Consider the following 16156-nt stretch of genomic DNA (forward strand, 5'->3'; position numbering starts at 1 on the left):
TCTTCCATTCTTAACACAGTTTTACAAATGTCCCCACCCCAGACCCTTAGTGCCCTCTTCCCAGAATCAGAGCTGACCATTTGTCTGCTCAACTGGGATTTCAGGCCAGATCACTCCATCACTAACTTCATTTCTGCTTTGTGAAAATACATGGTTCTTCCTCGTACTAGATCCAGCTTCCTGCTTTTAGATTTTATGAAAATGTAAAAGTAAATTAACATCCCAGTAGCGTGATACCCTTCAAGTACTTCTGTAGAATAAGACCACACCTAGGATTTGGGGAGCTCCTCTTCACCCTTTGAGGTCAGGGTTGCAGAGTAGCACTCCTCCAAGTTTTAACATGCACACAAATCACCTGAGGAATCTTGTTAAAATGCTTATTCTGATCTAGCAGGTGTGAGATGGGACCCAACGTTCTGCATCTAATCAGCTCCCAGGTGATGCTGGCGCTGCTGATCTGTGGGTGGGTCACACTTGGAATAGCGAGATTCCAGGCCTTGCTGTACCCCTAAACCATCCACTGCTCAGCTCTGCCTGAGGTGTTTTGTTGTGGTGGTGGCTTTTTGTAGTACTGGGGATTAAACCCAGGGCCTCACACATGCTGAGCAAGTGCTCTACTACTGAAATACACACCCAGTCCTTTTTTAATTTTTATTTTGAGGCAGGGCCCACCAAGTAGCCCATACTGACCTCGAATTTGTGATCCTCCTGCCTCAGCCTTCTGAGTAACTCAGATTATAGACGTGTGTTCTACCCAGGAGGCTGAAAGAGGCAGATCTAAAAGTGTTTACTTAGGCTGTCTGGGAGGACTGTCTATAGTACAGTTATTACTACTTATACAGCTATTTACATTCAGTTGTAATGAGAAAAGATTTTTCTGTAATACAATTATAAATCTCCCACTTGTTCCCTTGAAACCCTTCTCCAGAGACAGACCCACTTAGAGGGGGCCCCACCCATCTCTGTGAGGCTCATGGGCCCTCACCTAGGAAAGAGTCAAGTCCCAGTCACTGCCTGAGTGTGACACGTCCAACTGGGCTTCCAGCATGGACTGGGGAGGGTGTCTTGTTGGGAACAAGTCTTGTTGGAGGCTGAATAGAAAGCAAACCCCAATTACAGTAGTTTATCTCTCTTTTCCAGTGCCTCCATCCCTGGGCTCAGCAGTGCTAACTGCTTTCCTCTTTGGGTAGATGATCTCCGTAGGACACAAACCTGTTACTGACTTGCCTTTTCTCTCCTCTGGATCCACAGGCTGCTCTGGAAATGCTGCTGCTGCAGAAGCCAGTCAGGTTAAAATGTCATCCTTTAGCAAATTACCACTATGCCGGTAGGTTGCCAGGAGCTCTGTGCCCTGTTGATTCCTGAAAGCAGGCTGCTTGCATGTTTGGCTGTTTCACTTTTTAATAATTTTTATTAACACATAACACTGGTTCTGTCCTAATCACCATTTGTCATCTCAAGACCTCCTGAGCCACAGCTGATATATGTTTGTGTCATTGGCCCAGCACTGTGAGGCCTTTGTCTAGATAAGAACTCCTGCTTCTCATGGGTGTGCCAAGACCTGGGTGATAGTAGAAGGTGCTTGCACAAGTGGTAGTGAGGCCCATGCAGTTGTGAGGATAGAGCCACAGAGGGTGACCATCAGCAGCCCCCATGACTTTGGAATCAGTAGAGGTATAGTCAGATCTTGGCTACACCCCTTGACCAAGTCCCTTGGCCTTCTGCAGTCTTATTTTTTTTTTTAAATATTTTGTAGTGCTGAGGATTGAACCCAAGGCCTTGCATGTGCTAGGCAAGCACTCTACCACTAACCTTAAATGTTTTTTTCACTGTATAATGGAATTCACGCTCCATCCCTTGTAGAGTTGTTGGAAAGGTAAAAGGTAGTATTTGTACCCCAAACCTGGCACATTCTATTAGCTATTGTTATTCATTTATTCATCTGTTACTTATTGAAAATTTACCATGTACAAAGGACTGTGCTAAGCACTAAGACACAACGGTGGCTGTGACAGACATTGGACAAAGTCCTGCCTCATGTGGCTTGGAGGAAGCAGTTCTTAAACAATGGGTCACTCTAATGGCAGGAGAAAGACTTCATACCTACAGGGTCTGGGGAGTGTGTGGATTAATGGTAGCATTACCAATAGGAGGGAAGAAGATGCCTTTGAGATTTGAATGGAGTGTGCAGCATACACAGACAATGAAACTAGTTGGGCAGCCTGAGAGGTCTCCACAATCCTGCCTTGGTTCTCTTTACTTCGGACGGGCTAAATCTCCAGTGCCCCTTGATGTTTAGTCATTTGAGGGTTTCCTTGGTGCCTTGGACAGACCCTGCCCAGGTAGATGCTGAACATCTAGGCATACAAACCGAGTAATACTCCTTCCAGTCCCTGGTCTTGGTTACCAGATGTGCCCTAAGGTGAGGGTTTTTTTTTTTCTTTTTTTTTTTTTTTTTTGGTACCAGGGATTGAACTCAGGGGTGCTTAACCACTGATCCACATCCCCATCCCATTTTGGGGGCTGGGGGTACTGGAGATTGAACTCAGAAGCACTCAACCCCCGAGCCACATCCCCAGTCTATTTTGTATTTTATGTAGAGACAGGATCTCATCAGGTTGCTTAGCACCCCACTCAGTTTCTGGGGCTTACTTTGAACTCATGATCCTTCTGCTTCAGCCTCCGGAACCATTGGGATTACAGGCGTGTACCTGGCAGGTGGGGGCTTCTTTACAGATACTAAAGTGTCCACCATTTGCCTCACTCATGAATTGGCTTTTCTGCCATCATCACCAGGTAGAAAGGCTTGAAGCCACTCAATAATCACAGCAAGCCCAGCCAGGCTTCTTCATTGAAACCTGGTGTGATGTCACACGCCTATAATCCCAGCTACTGGGGAGGCTGAGGCAGGAGGAGGGCAAATTCAGGTCCAGCCTGGGCAACTTAACAAGGCTGTGTCTCAAAATGAAATAAAAAGGTCTAGGGATGTAACTTAGTAGTGAGCACCCCTTGGTTCAATTGCCAGTACCACCAAAAATATATATATAATAATAATCTGTCATTGAACCAGTGTCCTAAGTATTCAATTTCTTTATATTATCTCCATCATTTCCTGCTTGGTGTCTGTCCCAAGAGTGGGTAGAAAGATGTGGGAGTTCTCTTTAATCTGCTATGGAAACAGTTTTATCTCTTAATTTCCAGCATCATCTGCAGCCCATTAAGCCCTGACAGGCTGTCCATTGTCCTGGAGCCTGTCCCAGCTTCTCTGCCTAGTGGACTGGCTCAAAGGAGCTTCCCAACTGAGGGCTGTGAGATGCTGCCTCCCTTTGCCTCAGGGTGGCTGGGGTGGCCGGAGCCTCAGGGTTGGTCATGTCCAGTTGTAAACAACTTCATATGACACAGTTTCCCTCCAGTCCTTCCCAGGGTGCCAAATAAGTATTATTTTTATGTGTGTCATGACATTAAAAAGACTGGAAAACTGTGGACTAGAAGCCCCATGTACTCCCAAGCAAAAAAAAAAAAAAAAAAACCCCAAAGCACCAAAACCTTACCAAGAACTGTGAAACCAGAAGGTCCAGAACTCTGCTAAAATAAATTGATTTGGGGTTGGGGGTTCATAGCTAATCCTTTACCCATCTGCCCTCCCCTTCCTCCCCAGGCAAACAGGGAAAGACTTGCTTTCTGGAATCATTTCAGACCTTGGAGACTAGAGCTAAAACTGAGGTGTGAAGGATTAGCATCTCCAAGAAAAAGCATGGCCACCTACATCTGCTAGTCACTTGCCTTCTCCAGGAAGTGACTGCAGAACAGGCCCCAGGGAATCTTCTAGAATTATGAGCAGAAAGGGCAGAGGTCACTGCTTTCTAAAGTTTGACCAAACTTCATGTCCTTAGCAGTTCTCTTCTAAACTGTAGGGGAGGGGGCAGAGTCCACCCAGTCACATGTCCCACCTCCTTCCCTCCACTCCTGATCCCCCCTTATTTGGTCCCAGGTGTTGGTGAACCCCATCACTCATGGCTCCATCCTGTCTTGGTTTTTCTGTTGAGGTCCATCACTTGCTCCCCAGGACTGTCGGCTTAAATCCAGTTCACCGGAACACTATCTTCTAGAACTCCTTTAGCTTCCAGCTCTGTAGCTGTTACCAGTATCACCCACCCCAATTCCTGGTCCTGGGATTGTACTTTGGGCTCCCAGTTATCTAAAGAAAGAGGTTAGCTGCCCCAGGCCTATCTGTGCCCTGAAGGGGAGGTGGCAAGTCTGGACTCAGGGAGGGAGGCTGTCAGTTTTGGAGAGAAAGAGACACAGACCTATGAAGATCACTTCCTGATTTGCTCATTACCTTCCCTTTCCCACTCCATCCCAAGCAGTTCAGTAGGAAAAGAAAAAAGTGACCAATGCTGGGACCCAGAAGAGACATGCTAGGGGGTAAAGGACTGGTTGGGGTGGGCAAGTCACCCAGATCCGAGAGCTGAGTTCCTGTACAAGATTCTCAGAGGAAGGTGCTGTGGCAGTGGCTCCCAACACTCAGCTCACAGCAGGACACATGGTCCAGCCCACTGTCCCTCACTCAGCACCTCCCCACCACTGTCCACCCATATGTGGCTTCCACTGGTACCCAGTTAGCATTGGGTGGGGAAGGTCTGAGTGTGGGGAAACCAGAGCAGGGAGGTGCCCGCTTGTGATGAGTCGGCTTGCAGCTTCCAAATCTTTGGTTTCTCCACTGAACTGGTCATTCTGCAGATGGGCACAGAGTGGAGGGGGTTTGAGAACTTTTTGACCAGGTTCCACTATCAGCTTCCACCACAGCCCCGGCACTCAGTGGGTCCTAAAACCGTCCCCTGAGCTCTAGAGATGAGGGAAACCTGCAGGAAACACCCACTTCATGGGGGAGGCCTGTTCTCTGCCTTGGAATCTGCCCCAGCCTGATGAGGAGACAGAATTACATTCTCGAGAGAATACTTTGTAAGAAACACAACTGTGATTTCATTTTCCAGGCATGCCTAGCCCGTGTCTCCAGCTGGATAGAGACATGATCCCCTCAAGGGCAGGACAGAATTAACACTTACCCCCTTGCCTCCCTTGACATAGCACTTGTAAAGAAAATGTTTAGTAGACAAGTTCAAAGTATGGATTCAGTTCATGGCCTCCCTCTCTTTTGTCCCCAGAGGGAACTTTGGTAGCAGCCTGCTTCACTCCGCACCCTAAAAAAATTATTCACCTTTCACCCTCTATGGAAACCCTATAGGGTGAGGAAGTCAGCTATGAAACAATCCTATTTTTCTATGATGAACATGCCTTTCTGGTGTAACTACAATAACAGCATCAAAAAAGTTTTTAAAATTCTGACGGGAAGACAGAAAGGCCCTCTAAAAGATACTGTGTTCAAACTTTCTCTTCCCCTCCATGTGTCTTTTTAATTGCCCGGGTTCACTGTAGATGGCCCCAAAATTAGCCACAGTCCAGAGCCCGTTTCCCAGCAACCGAAGCTCAGAGCATTTTTTCTCTGGATACTGTTCCAGCACCAGTTTTATCCAGTTAATTAGGCTCTTTGTCATTAGCCTTAATCGTCTTGTTAGGGGCCCCTGCTGATAATAGCCCAATAGCCAGGAATCCCCAGGTGGAACAAATGAGTTTGGGGGGATGTCAGCCCACTAACCCCGGGTGCCTGCTGAGTGGGCAGCAGGGATCTTACAGAGAGAGGAAGGACAGAGGAGAGGGGAGGATTTGTGGCAGTCCCCTGCCTCGGTTTTGCATTTTATCCTGGACTTTGTCCAAGATGCAGAATCCCAGAAAGATTGGTGTAGATTCTTGTCTAAGAATAAGGTGAGTGCTTGTGTGCTGATAGACTCCAGGACAGAGAGTCACCTGAGTCTTTCCAGAGGGATTTTGGAGCCAGGGAGTAGACAGGCAGCAAGAGCAGCTGTGGGATTAAATACTCAGAGTAAGGAGCGCACACACAGGAACAGGTGGTCTTCAGGAGGGCTCCTGGGTGCACATCAGAGGGGCAGTGTGTGTCCTGTGACCCTGGGCTGATTTGGAATCTGCTCTTCAAGTGGCCAGTGGCTTCATGGACATCGTTTTGGACACACACACAAAGCACTGTCCTTTGCACTTAAGCATAGATCCTGGAATTATGCAGAGAAACCATCTCTTCCTCTCTAGGCCATACTTCCTGCCCCAGCCCTTGTAGCCTTGGAGTGAGAGTATGACACAGAAAGGAAAGGGAGCAAGCAGCCCGCTCCTCTCCAGGACAAGTTGTGCAGAATGCACTCGGTGGGATCCGGAAGATGAAAGATCCTGTCACAGAGCAGCAGCCCTGGAAACCACCGAGAGAGCTCCTTCTCCCATGGGGCTTGGGGATCCCCCATAACAGATGGGCCGGCAAGTTACTTTGCCTCCTGTTGGGGGGCAGCTGACAGACCATTTAGAAACATGAAAAGACGGACGTGCTTCTCAGTGGTAGAGTGACCTGGGAACAGGCTTCTTTTGGGACCAGAAGTTAGGTGGTGAGCCTGGCATGGAGTGGAAGAAGCTGTGTATACTGGAGAGACAGGATGCTGGCCTTCCAAGGCTGATAGTTCTGTGAGTGTCTTGTTGGGTCTTATAGCTGCACTAACTCAAGAAACTTACAGTCTGGTTGAGGTTGTTTTTTGTTTGTTTTTGTTTTGTTTTTTGCTTTTGGGGTGTATTTTTTTTTTTTTTTTTTTTTTTTTTGGCGGTACTTGGAATTGAACCCAGGGGCACTCTTACCACTGAGCTACATCCCCATCCTTTTTATTCTTTATTTTGACACAGGGCCTCACTAAATTGCCCAGGCTGGCCTCAAACTTGCAATCAACTCCCAGGTAGCTGGGATACAGGGGTGCACCTCCACATCTGATGTTTGACCTTTTTTTTTCTTTTTTCTTTTTGGTACTAGCGATGGAAGCCAGAGGCACTTACCCATGAGCCACTTCCCCCCATCCCCAGTTCTTTTTATTTTATATTTTGAGACAGGGTCTCCCCACATTGCTGAGACCTGCCTCTAACTTGTGATTCTCCTGCCTCAGCCTCCTCAGTAGCTGGGACTACAAGTGTGTGCTTCCATATCTGATTGACCTTCTTAGGAGCTGGTGTGACATGTCACTATGGTGATTTTCTTCCATTATTATTCATTATTTTCATTCCTCTTTTCTGTTCACTATTTTTGTGGACACCTAAAAGGAACCGTGACTATTCTTTGCTCAGTCAGCTAAATTTGCTAGTTAATCCTCTCTGTCTTCCTCTTTCTGCTGTTTCTGGGAGCAGTTGGGAAATGGGACCCCAAGGCCTGGGATCTTGGATGGAATCTGAGGAATGGTGATAGAGCTGCTGCACAGCCCCAAATCTCACCAACCCCCTCTGCTCATATCCACTCCACAAGGCATCTCCAGGCCCCCAGCCTCCTCTTCTCCTTCCTGTTGCTGGGTTTGAACAGCCAAAGAGATCCAGGCCTCCAGAGCCTGTGGAAGGTGCTTCCTGCTGCTGAGGAGTCACTGCAAAGCTTCTTTCCTTCTAGAAGTGAAAACTAAAGAAATCAAGTAGTGCTTTGTAGAGGTTTGAAACAGCCCAAATGTGGAGACCATATTCTGATTCTGGAGCCAGAACTTCGGCTTGAAGACCCAGCAAGGAGTCACATAGAAAAGGTGTTTATTCAGAAATCTGAGTTTACGTCACTGAGGCACCTGTCCCCTCAAGAATCCTAGGATCGCTGCCCACAGCCTAAGGAGGTGCCTGCCTGCCAGAGTGGTTTCAGTGAGTTTGCCTGAACCTTGAAGAGGCAATGCAGGTTTCCTGTTCTCCAACCCATCGGTTGACCACAGCAAAATGAAAACCGTGGACCTACCCTGGGTGGGAGAAAAGATACTGTGGTGTGGAGAGTCAGAGCTTTGAGAAGTGGTGGGAGAATGTCGTGTACCATCCAAACAATCGGCTATGTAGGGATTTTGGCAAGCCAGAAGGATGGGGCTGAGTTTCCTGTGAACCAGCCGCAGTAGCTGAACCTTCCTTAGTGCTCCCGGAATAGGAGTTCTCTATTCATTTTCTTTCGCCGTCGTGAAACACCTGAGGCTGAGTACTTTTTATAAAGAGGTTTACTTGGCTCAGAGTTTGGGGATTAAAAGTCCAAGATTGAATGGAGCCATAGTTTGGCCTCTGGCAAGGGTCCTTTCAGGTACATCACAGCCTGTGGGATGAACACATGTCAGAGGAGGAGCTCACATGGTGAGATGGGAAGCCAGGGGGTGACTGGGAGGGGCTCGTCATGGCACCCCCCAGCCTCCACCTCTTCAGTGTTCCACCAGCTCTTAATATCGCCACACTCAGGACCAAGCCCCTAACGTGAACCCTTAAGAGAACGCACTCAAACCATGTCCAGACCCTAGCAAGCTCCTTGAGATGGCGGCTTCATTTCCTACTCCACACAAGCCAGTACCATTCTGTACGTCATCAGCAAATCCTAGTTTCTCTTTTATGAAGGAAAAACATGAATATCAAATTTCACCAGCAAAGGCACTGCAGCAGACTCCTTCATTAAAGCAGATCTGTCCAGTCTTCTCCACTTTCCTTCTGCTGGAACCCTACGATTGAACCATACTAGACTTCTATTCATTTTTGGAAGACCTATTTCCTCATCTGTAAAATGGGACAATAATAATTCCATCTTTCAGGGTTATTAGTAGAACCTAATGCTTAATGACTATAAAACACTTAGAACCTGGCATATGTATTAGCTCACTCTTAGTGGCACATCGTTTGCTTGTAGTAGACATCTAGTAAATATCTCGCAGGTGAATGAGTGAGTGGATGAAATGAGACTCTCTCTCTTGCCTCTGGCTTTGCCACCTGCTGCTTCCTCTCCCCAGAATCCCCATCATCTCCTTGTGGCCCATCTTGCTTCTATGTGTCTTTTCAAACTCCACTCAGGTGTTTTCTCTCTATCTGGAAACTTTCCCTATGACCCTGACCCTGAGTGTGGTGTTCCTGCTTTGTGTCTTGTTGGAACTCACCTTTACCTTCATAATTGCAGTTACCTCCTTGAACTCCACAGCCTTCTGGTTTGTCTCCCCACCAGATCATGAGCATTGTGAGGTGGAGACAGTGAATCCATCCACACCTGAAGAATTCTCGTTACGTGAATGCTAGCTCTCATGAAAATAATAATTATGTAAAAGCTAAATAATAATTATGGAAAAGCTAAAATTCATTGAGTGCTCACTATTTCCCAGTTACTAAAGCTGGGCACTCTTGTGCATTATCTTCTTACTTCACAAAAATCTAAGGTGTGGAGATAATTATAATTATTTTTATTTGTAGGTAGCAAAACTGAGTCAGGTTAAGTAACTTACCAAAGTCAAGGCCATAGCTGCAATTTGAACCCCAATGTCAGGATTGCTAACCATTACACTACACCAGCTTTTTGTTCTCAGACAGAAGTTTGATATGCATCATATCACTCGCTAGGCCGCTGTACTGTATAATTTAAACAAACCAACTGAACGTGGAGAGAAGGCTGAGCTGTTCTCATGAAGTTTGTATTTCCTTGTAGGTACAGACAAGTGGACCTCCCTAGAAAGAAAACTGTTTAATAAAGCACTAGCCACTTACAGCAAAGACTTTATTTTTGTACAGAAGATGGTAAGTATAATTCCCCTCATTGCTCACTTGAAATTAAATTTGAAAAATAATACACCCAAAGGTACTCAGAAATTTGGGGTTGCAGCTGTAGCATCCTCACACAAAATCTGTCTTCCACACTCACTGGTGAAGAAAGGTAGTTGTTTAGGGTGGCCTAACCACAATGTTGTGGTAGTGGGGAGAGGATGGAGGGAAAGAAGACAGACTTTGGATGTTGTAGTGTTGAGGGTCTATCTTAATAAAGATGTGTAATTCTTAATTCTGCCAAAAGAACTAGAACTGAGGCTTCTGGTTCACAGGTCACCTAATTTACACCATGTGAATCTACCCAATCTATCATGTTTGTGATGGAATTTACCTGGGGTATTGTGAGGGGAGGACATGTGTCCTGTCCACACCCAGTAGCAGAGTTGTGTGACGGCAGGAATAATACCTGCCATATACAACATTTTACAGCAAAACTTTTTATAAGTAAAAATCACACTCTGTACAACAGATGATAAATGCAGTAGGCTTCAGCTGAGAGGTGGGTTCACCTAAAAAGTTTAAAAGATTCAGTGTTTCAACAAACTGATGATTGTTGGAGCCATATTGCATTATGAAGGATTATTAAGGATGTTCCAAGTATACAAAGAGCAGGATTACATGTGACAGCTCCCACTGGCTCCTGGTTGGTCCTAGTGTCCTAGGGTAAAGTGTCTTCAGCTGTTAATCCAAGACCTTGCCCTGCCTTTGCTGCCACTATCTCCATTGCTGGCCCATGGGCTGAGCAGTTCCCATGCTCCCACCTTTTTTGAGTGACCTTTCCCCAGGACCAATCTGGTGTATTTGTCAGCTTTTCATTACTCTAACAAAATACTGAAGCTGGGAAACTTTATAAAGAAAAATAGGTTTATGTAGTTCATAGTTCAGGTGCTGAAAGCCTGAGATCAGCCGTGTTGGTTCTGCCTCTGGTGAGAGCCAAACAGCAGATGGCATCATGGCAGGAACACATGCAAAAGTGGGAGATGTTGTCCTGAGGAGGAAGCCAGAGCATTCTTATAACAACTTGCTCTTGCTCTTTGAGAGTTTCCTTCATCCCTTCCTCAGTGACCTAGGTCCTCCCACCAAGCCCCACCTTTTAAAGATTCTGCCGTCTCCTAACACCACCACCCCGGCTTCTGAACCTTTGGAGGACAAGTCACATCAGACCTCAGCTCAGGCCTGCCCCTCATTCCTTGAAAGGCCTATTCTAGTTGTGACAATGGATGCATGTGCTGTGCCTGCCAGGCGATGCAGGTTTTTAAGTAAGGGCTCTCTAAGGACAGTGTCCTAACTCCCTAAGGAGATTCTAGTGAGAATCCTAGATATCAACTGCACGTCAAAAAAGACAGCCTAGAAGGGAAGAGGGCTTTTCATCTCACTGCGAAGGTGGCCGTGCCCTCCCCACTCTGAGGACAGGGCCACCCTTTATTCTGCCTCCAGAAAACCCACCTGATTGAGCCCCACCTGAGTGTGGAGATATAAGAATTAAACAAAGGCATGTTTTCACTTTTAAATACATATCAGGTTGAGGAACCCTAAGGATTTGGGAGCATTTTAGATTTTGGATTTTCAGATTAAGGATGCAGTAAAGTCTGTGCAAATATTCCAAAATTTAAATCAGAATCTGGAAGTCAGGAGCTTACAGTCCCACACCTCTTGAATAAGGGCCACCCTTGCCTTTTGGGGGATTAAGAGGGCAAGACTTGTTTCCTGCAGAAACCAAGCTCTGTCATCATAACTCTTGCCTTATATTCCTATTTTGTTTTTAAAGAACATTGTTTATAAATAAAATTTGAAGGTCAGCAAGTCAGAGAGCTCAGCACACCAAAGCATGTTAAATGAAAAAGCAGCTGCTAACCCAAGTACTATGTATAACTATAAAGCAGTAATAAAATTAAAAAAAAAAAAAAGAGCAACTGTTTTTTGGGGGGTTTAAAAAAAAAAAAAACAAATAGTCTCTGAACTGATCTCAAAAACTCTCCAAGCTTCATTGTGAAAACAATCAAGTTGCAAAAAAATAACCTCCAGTGTGTTCACTACCTCTTGTCAGGACGAACGGTGGAGGGAGAACTGCAGATTTGCACTTGTTGGTACCTGCATAAAGAAAATCCTGGAATTGTACCCAAGAAACTAGGAAGGGCTACCAGAGTTGCAGGAGTACGAATAGGCGTGGGGAGGAGGTTTTTACTGTATTCATTGTTTATTGAATGTAGAAACTTGTTGGTGTCCTAACAAAACCAGATATTCAAAAAAGCTTGCCCGCTGCTGGAGCGCATCTCAGACACACTCTCCTGACAGGTGAAGTCCAAGACGGTGGCTCAGTGCGTGGAGTACTACTATACGTGGAAGAAGATAATGCGGTTAGGGCGGAAACACCGGACACGCCTGGCGGAAATCATCGACGACTGTGTGGTGAGTGAGGCAACCAAGCCGGTGGCTGCCTTGCTGGCCCCGCTCTCACCCCAACCCCAGGTCAGTTAGTGGCTGGGGTTTGGTTTGGCTTTGCCATGGAGATAGTCAGGCAGCTGCTATCAGGGGAGACAGAGGCCCTGCTCCCTTGTGGGACTCAGGACTTGGCTTCCTGGTGTAGCAGAGGGAAGGCAGGACCTCTAGCCCGGTGTTTAGTTACAAAGGGGACGGCTCACTGTGCTTTGAAGCAGGTAGGAGCCAGGAGAGTAAAACCAGGATGGTCGGTCCCAGGTTCCATGCGTTGGTTTATAAGCAGGTGTGCTAGCCTCTGGAATATGCTTCCCTGGTTCTTCCATGTCACAGATACATGAGAACATGACACTTCAGAAAGGTGGGAGCCCTAGGATTTTTCCAGTCTCTATTGCTTGAACAAGAGGGACTTTGGCCTCTAGGTAGTACCAGGATCTCTTGGTCATTTAAAAAGTAGGTAAGAGTGTGTGGATGATTTCAGTCTTTCCATCACCGTTTATCTCTGGCTTTGATTTCCTTCATTAGCAGACAATCTAAAGTTTTCTGTGTATTAAAATTAAGTACATACTAAACACCTAAGATGGAAACAGTCTCTGAACCCCAAATGTATGGCTTTAGTAGAGATCCTTATAAACTAACTCTGCTCTGCATTCATACCCAAGGGAAATCTCTTCTTCCCATTTTGTGGAAGACATCATCTACCATGAGTGTGAATGTGAAAGTGTGTCTTATTGCAGACTACTAAACTGTAGTCTTTATCACCATCTACAGAAACATTTGGGATTCATGAACTATGTGAACATTTATAATCATATTCTCAGTCCCATTTGTGCCCCAGTAATATTATTAGTACATACATGGGGTTTTTTCTTTTAACAGCCATTTGAACAGCACTGTCTGTATGTCGGGCATTGTGCCAGACACTTTGCAGATATCATTGACTCCTCTAATCAAAAACAGTTTACCTAATACCAATTCTGTGAGGTAGGAAACTGAGACATGGAGCATAAGTGAGTTGGCCATGGTCATACAGCTGGTGACTATGTTGTTTGAGCCTGATTCCCTCATGGAATACTTAGGAGCAGTCAAATGCATATTCTCTTAGAGAAGTATAAAAATGCTTGGACTCATAATATATCAAAACCCAAGCTCCTAGCTAAGAATTGATCCTAGGTGTGGAGTACACACACATATACATTTATAGGTGGGTCCAGATGTCAGAGGAAATAAGAGAACTGCATATTAGAATGGTGTTGCCATTTTTAAAATCAGAAGTGGCAGTATTCCCTATTCAGGATTTCCTGTGACCAGGGCTTTTGTTCAGTTTAAGTCGTGAAGTCAGAACAGAATTGCCTTTTGCTCATCTACAGCCTAAACGTTTAAAAAAATAGGATGACCTTATCTGGTTCAGTCCACTAAAAGCTATTGAGTCCCCACAAGGTAAATAGTAACATGTGTGGATGTAAACAGCAAGGTTGTTAAACTCCAGTCTGCCTTCTCTCCACCCACCAGAGTATATATTCTGGTTGGGTCATGTGACACATACAAGTGGAAACTTTACCATGAACCCCAAGTGTGTTTAAAAGCAGTATGAGATGAGAACCACAATGTCACATACAGATGCTCATCCGGACCCACCATTTCACAGGTAGAAGGTTGAGATCCAGGAAGGGAGGACTTGCCTAGGGTCACACAGCATTGCTTTCCAAATGAGTAGAATAGACAGTAAACAAGGAAGCACCAAGAATCGTGGCCTCAGAGACCTAGGACCTAACTTAGAGGCTTGCTGACCTGTAAAAGAGGGCGGACAATTTAGTGATTTGGAAAGTCCCTTCCAATTCTGGAATGTTCTGGGCTCTGTCTGTATCATGTTTTGGGAAAGGGCAAAGTCAGAAGATTTAGTTTCCTAAGGTAAATTGGTGTCTCATAGACTTGGGTGTTACCAAATACCTGGGACAGCGTGTGGTTCGGTACTGCAGAGGCACTCAATAAATAGCTGTTCAGTGTGTGAGTGAACAATTTTCTGAGGTAGGAGCCACTTTGGTTCATAGCCCCATTCCCTGTGAACTCCCTGGGGGGAGGTGGAATGAACAGTGGGATGTGGAGCAGAGGAGTGCCACAAGGGAGATGTCACCACATGAGGCAGAGGCCCCTCTTGGCTGGTGTTGCTTTAAAGGTGGGTAGAAAGGTCCAGGCCATAACCTCAGACAAGGAGCAGGGTGCCCAGGGGGCCACACCTTCTTGGGCTCATTTCCCAGGAACCAGTCTCAGGTTGGGTCAGAAGCATCCACACCCTCATCATTGGCGAGCTTAGGGAGAGCAAAAAGCTTATGTGCAGAGATGACTCAGGCCCAAAGAAACAAGAAAATCTTGATTTAAAGCCAACAGGATGCTCCCAGCTTTTTTGTGGGCACCGTGGGCACAGTCAGCCTTCTAAACACAGTTTGCCAAGTAGAGATGAAGAACGGGGAGGGTACAGAAGGCACAGTCCTAGGACATGGTGCTGCCCTTTGTCCCCTGGGCCTGTCTGGGACAGCTGAGACCGCTCTCCTGATCATGTAACCTCAATGTTTTATTAAAGAACAGGTGAGCATTTCCCCCCAAATGGAACACACAGGAAAACACTCCGGAGCACTGGGATTTTTGAGGACTTAAAGGGTTTGTAAGGAACGATTGCTCTTCAGGTGGCCAGGAGGTTGACATAGCAAGGTCAGCCAGATAGTTTGACTTCCAGCCTGAGCCCTTTTAGGCCTTTCCTCCCTTGGAGGCAGAAGGGGACCTGGGGTTTCTCTTAAGGAGGTTGGAAGAACGTGTGCTGCCCACACCATGCTACCCGCTGCGCATGCTCAGGTTCCCCACTCGGCAAATCTAGGGCTGCCTGCTGGTTCCAAGGAATCAGCCCAGGCAATTAACTGCCTCTGGGCTCCAGGGCAAAGGCAGATCTCCCCCTGGTATAGGTGACAGTGTGCCTGGGTAGGCCAGGGACAGTTAACTACAATGGCTGGGGAGTTTAGGATCTCTAGGCTAATTACAGATGGACCAGTGTCCCCCTGTGGACATTCATGGCAAAGGAGTGAAGATGGCTGAGATTTTGGAATTAGGCAAGGTTTTGAATCTCAGTTTAGTAATCATATGACCTTGGGAAGATTATTTCTCTGGCAAGTTTCCTTGGATGTTTAAAAAAGGAGTTTTTACAGGGTTGTTGTGAGAACTAGAAGTGTGTGTGTGTGTGTGTGTGTGTGTGTGTGTGTGTTGCCTGATTGATACATGCATTCTATACATTATCATCATTATCAGCAGTGACCATAACACTCAGATTTGTGTCTTTGAGCAGATTTGGGTTGCTGAGGGTTTGTGTGCTGACATTTTTCATACCATGAATTTCCTTTGCATGCCTGAGAAGTAAAAATGCCATCTTCCTTGTGAAACTTTTTGTGGGTACTCAAGGCTTGGGCTCCATGTTAAATATACAGCCTCCTCCCTACCCTCTATTTACCCACTTCCCACTAACTGTGGATTATTACTAAATGTTTCATTTTGCAAGACATCATAAAATGGCCAACTTGTTGATACAGAGTTCTGCATGTTAGGAATTTTGTCCTCCTATCTATGTATCTCTTAGTCACTTCATTGAGCCATATGGCTTGATGATAAATCATTTTGCAGGCTCGTATAGATTGCCAGTTGAAATAAAATCTATCTAAATTCCTGAGGCATACATAATCATAGTGCAGAATAATTTAGTCTGTAATTTTGTGGCTATGTGGAGGGTTTCTTCTAAGAGTTTTTAAGCCAAAGAATGGCATTGTGAGAAAATAATAATTATAACAAGTATCCTGAAACAAATGCCATTTTCATTAAAAGTAATTATGTGATTCATTTAAAATGCCAAAACTGTAGGCCATGGTCCACTTAGTATCTGAGACCACAAAATCCCAGTTCTATAAAGAAATGGGGAAGCCTTTTGAGTTGGCTATAACATGGTTTTGCCTGAAATTCTGGGTTTGAAAAATGGTGGTTTTCTATAGGAATAAGACCA

At 45.7% G+C, this 16156-nt stretch overlaps 1 protein-coding gene across 18 annotated transcripts in view; it reads left to right on the top strand.

Moving 5' to 3' along the window:
• Trerf1 (transcriptional regulating factor 1) overlaps positions 1-16156 on the top strand; it is a 203651-nt gene that overhangs the window by 176588 nt on the left and 10907 nt on the right. For 12 of the 18 annotated variants that reach the window (XM_047558824.1, XM_047558829.1, XM_047558825.1 and 9 more), the window contains 3 exons: positions 1252-1327; positions 9566-9654; positions 11977-12150. In XM_047558824.1, the coding sequence (XP_047414780.1) occupies positions 1252-1327; positions 9566-9654; positions 11977-12150 (339 nt within the window). The remainder of the gene's footprint in view (positions 1-1251; positions 1328-9565; positions 9655-11976; positions 12151-16156) is intronic. The other 6 variants (XM_047558834.1, XM_047558836.1, XM_047558837.1 and 3 more) reach the window with 1 other exon arrangement.

Source organism: Sciurus carolinensis, chromosome 7 (assembly GCF_902686445.1).
Source record: "Sciurus carolinensis chromosome 7, mSciCar1.2, whole genome shotgun sequence".
NCBI lineage: Eukaryota > Metazoa > Chordata > Mammalia > Rodentia > Sciuridae > Sciurus > Sciurus carolinensis.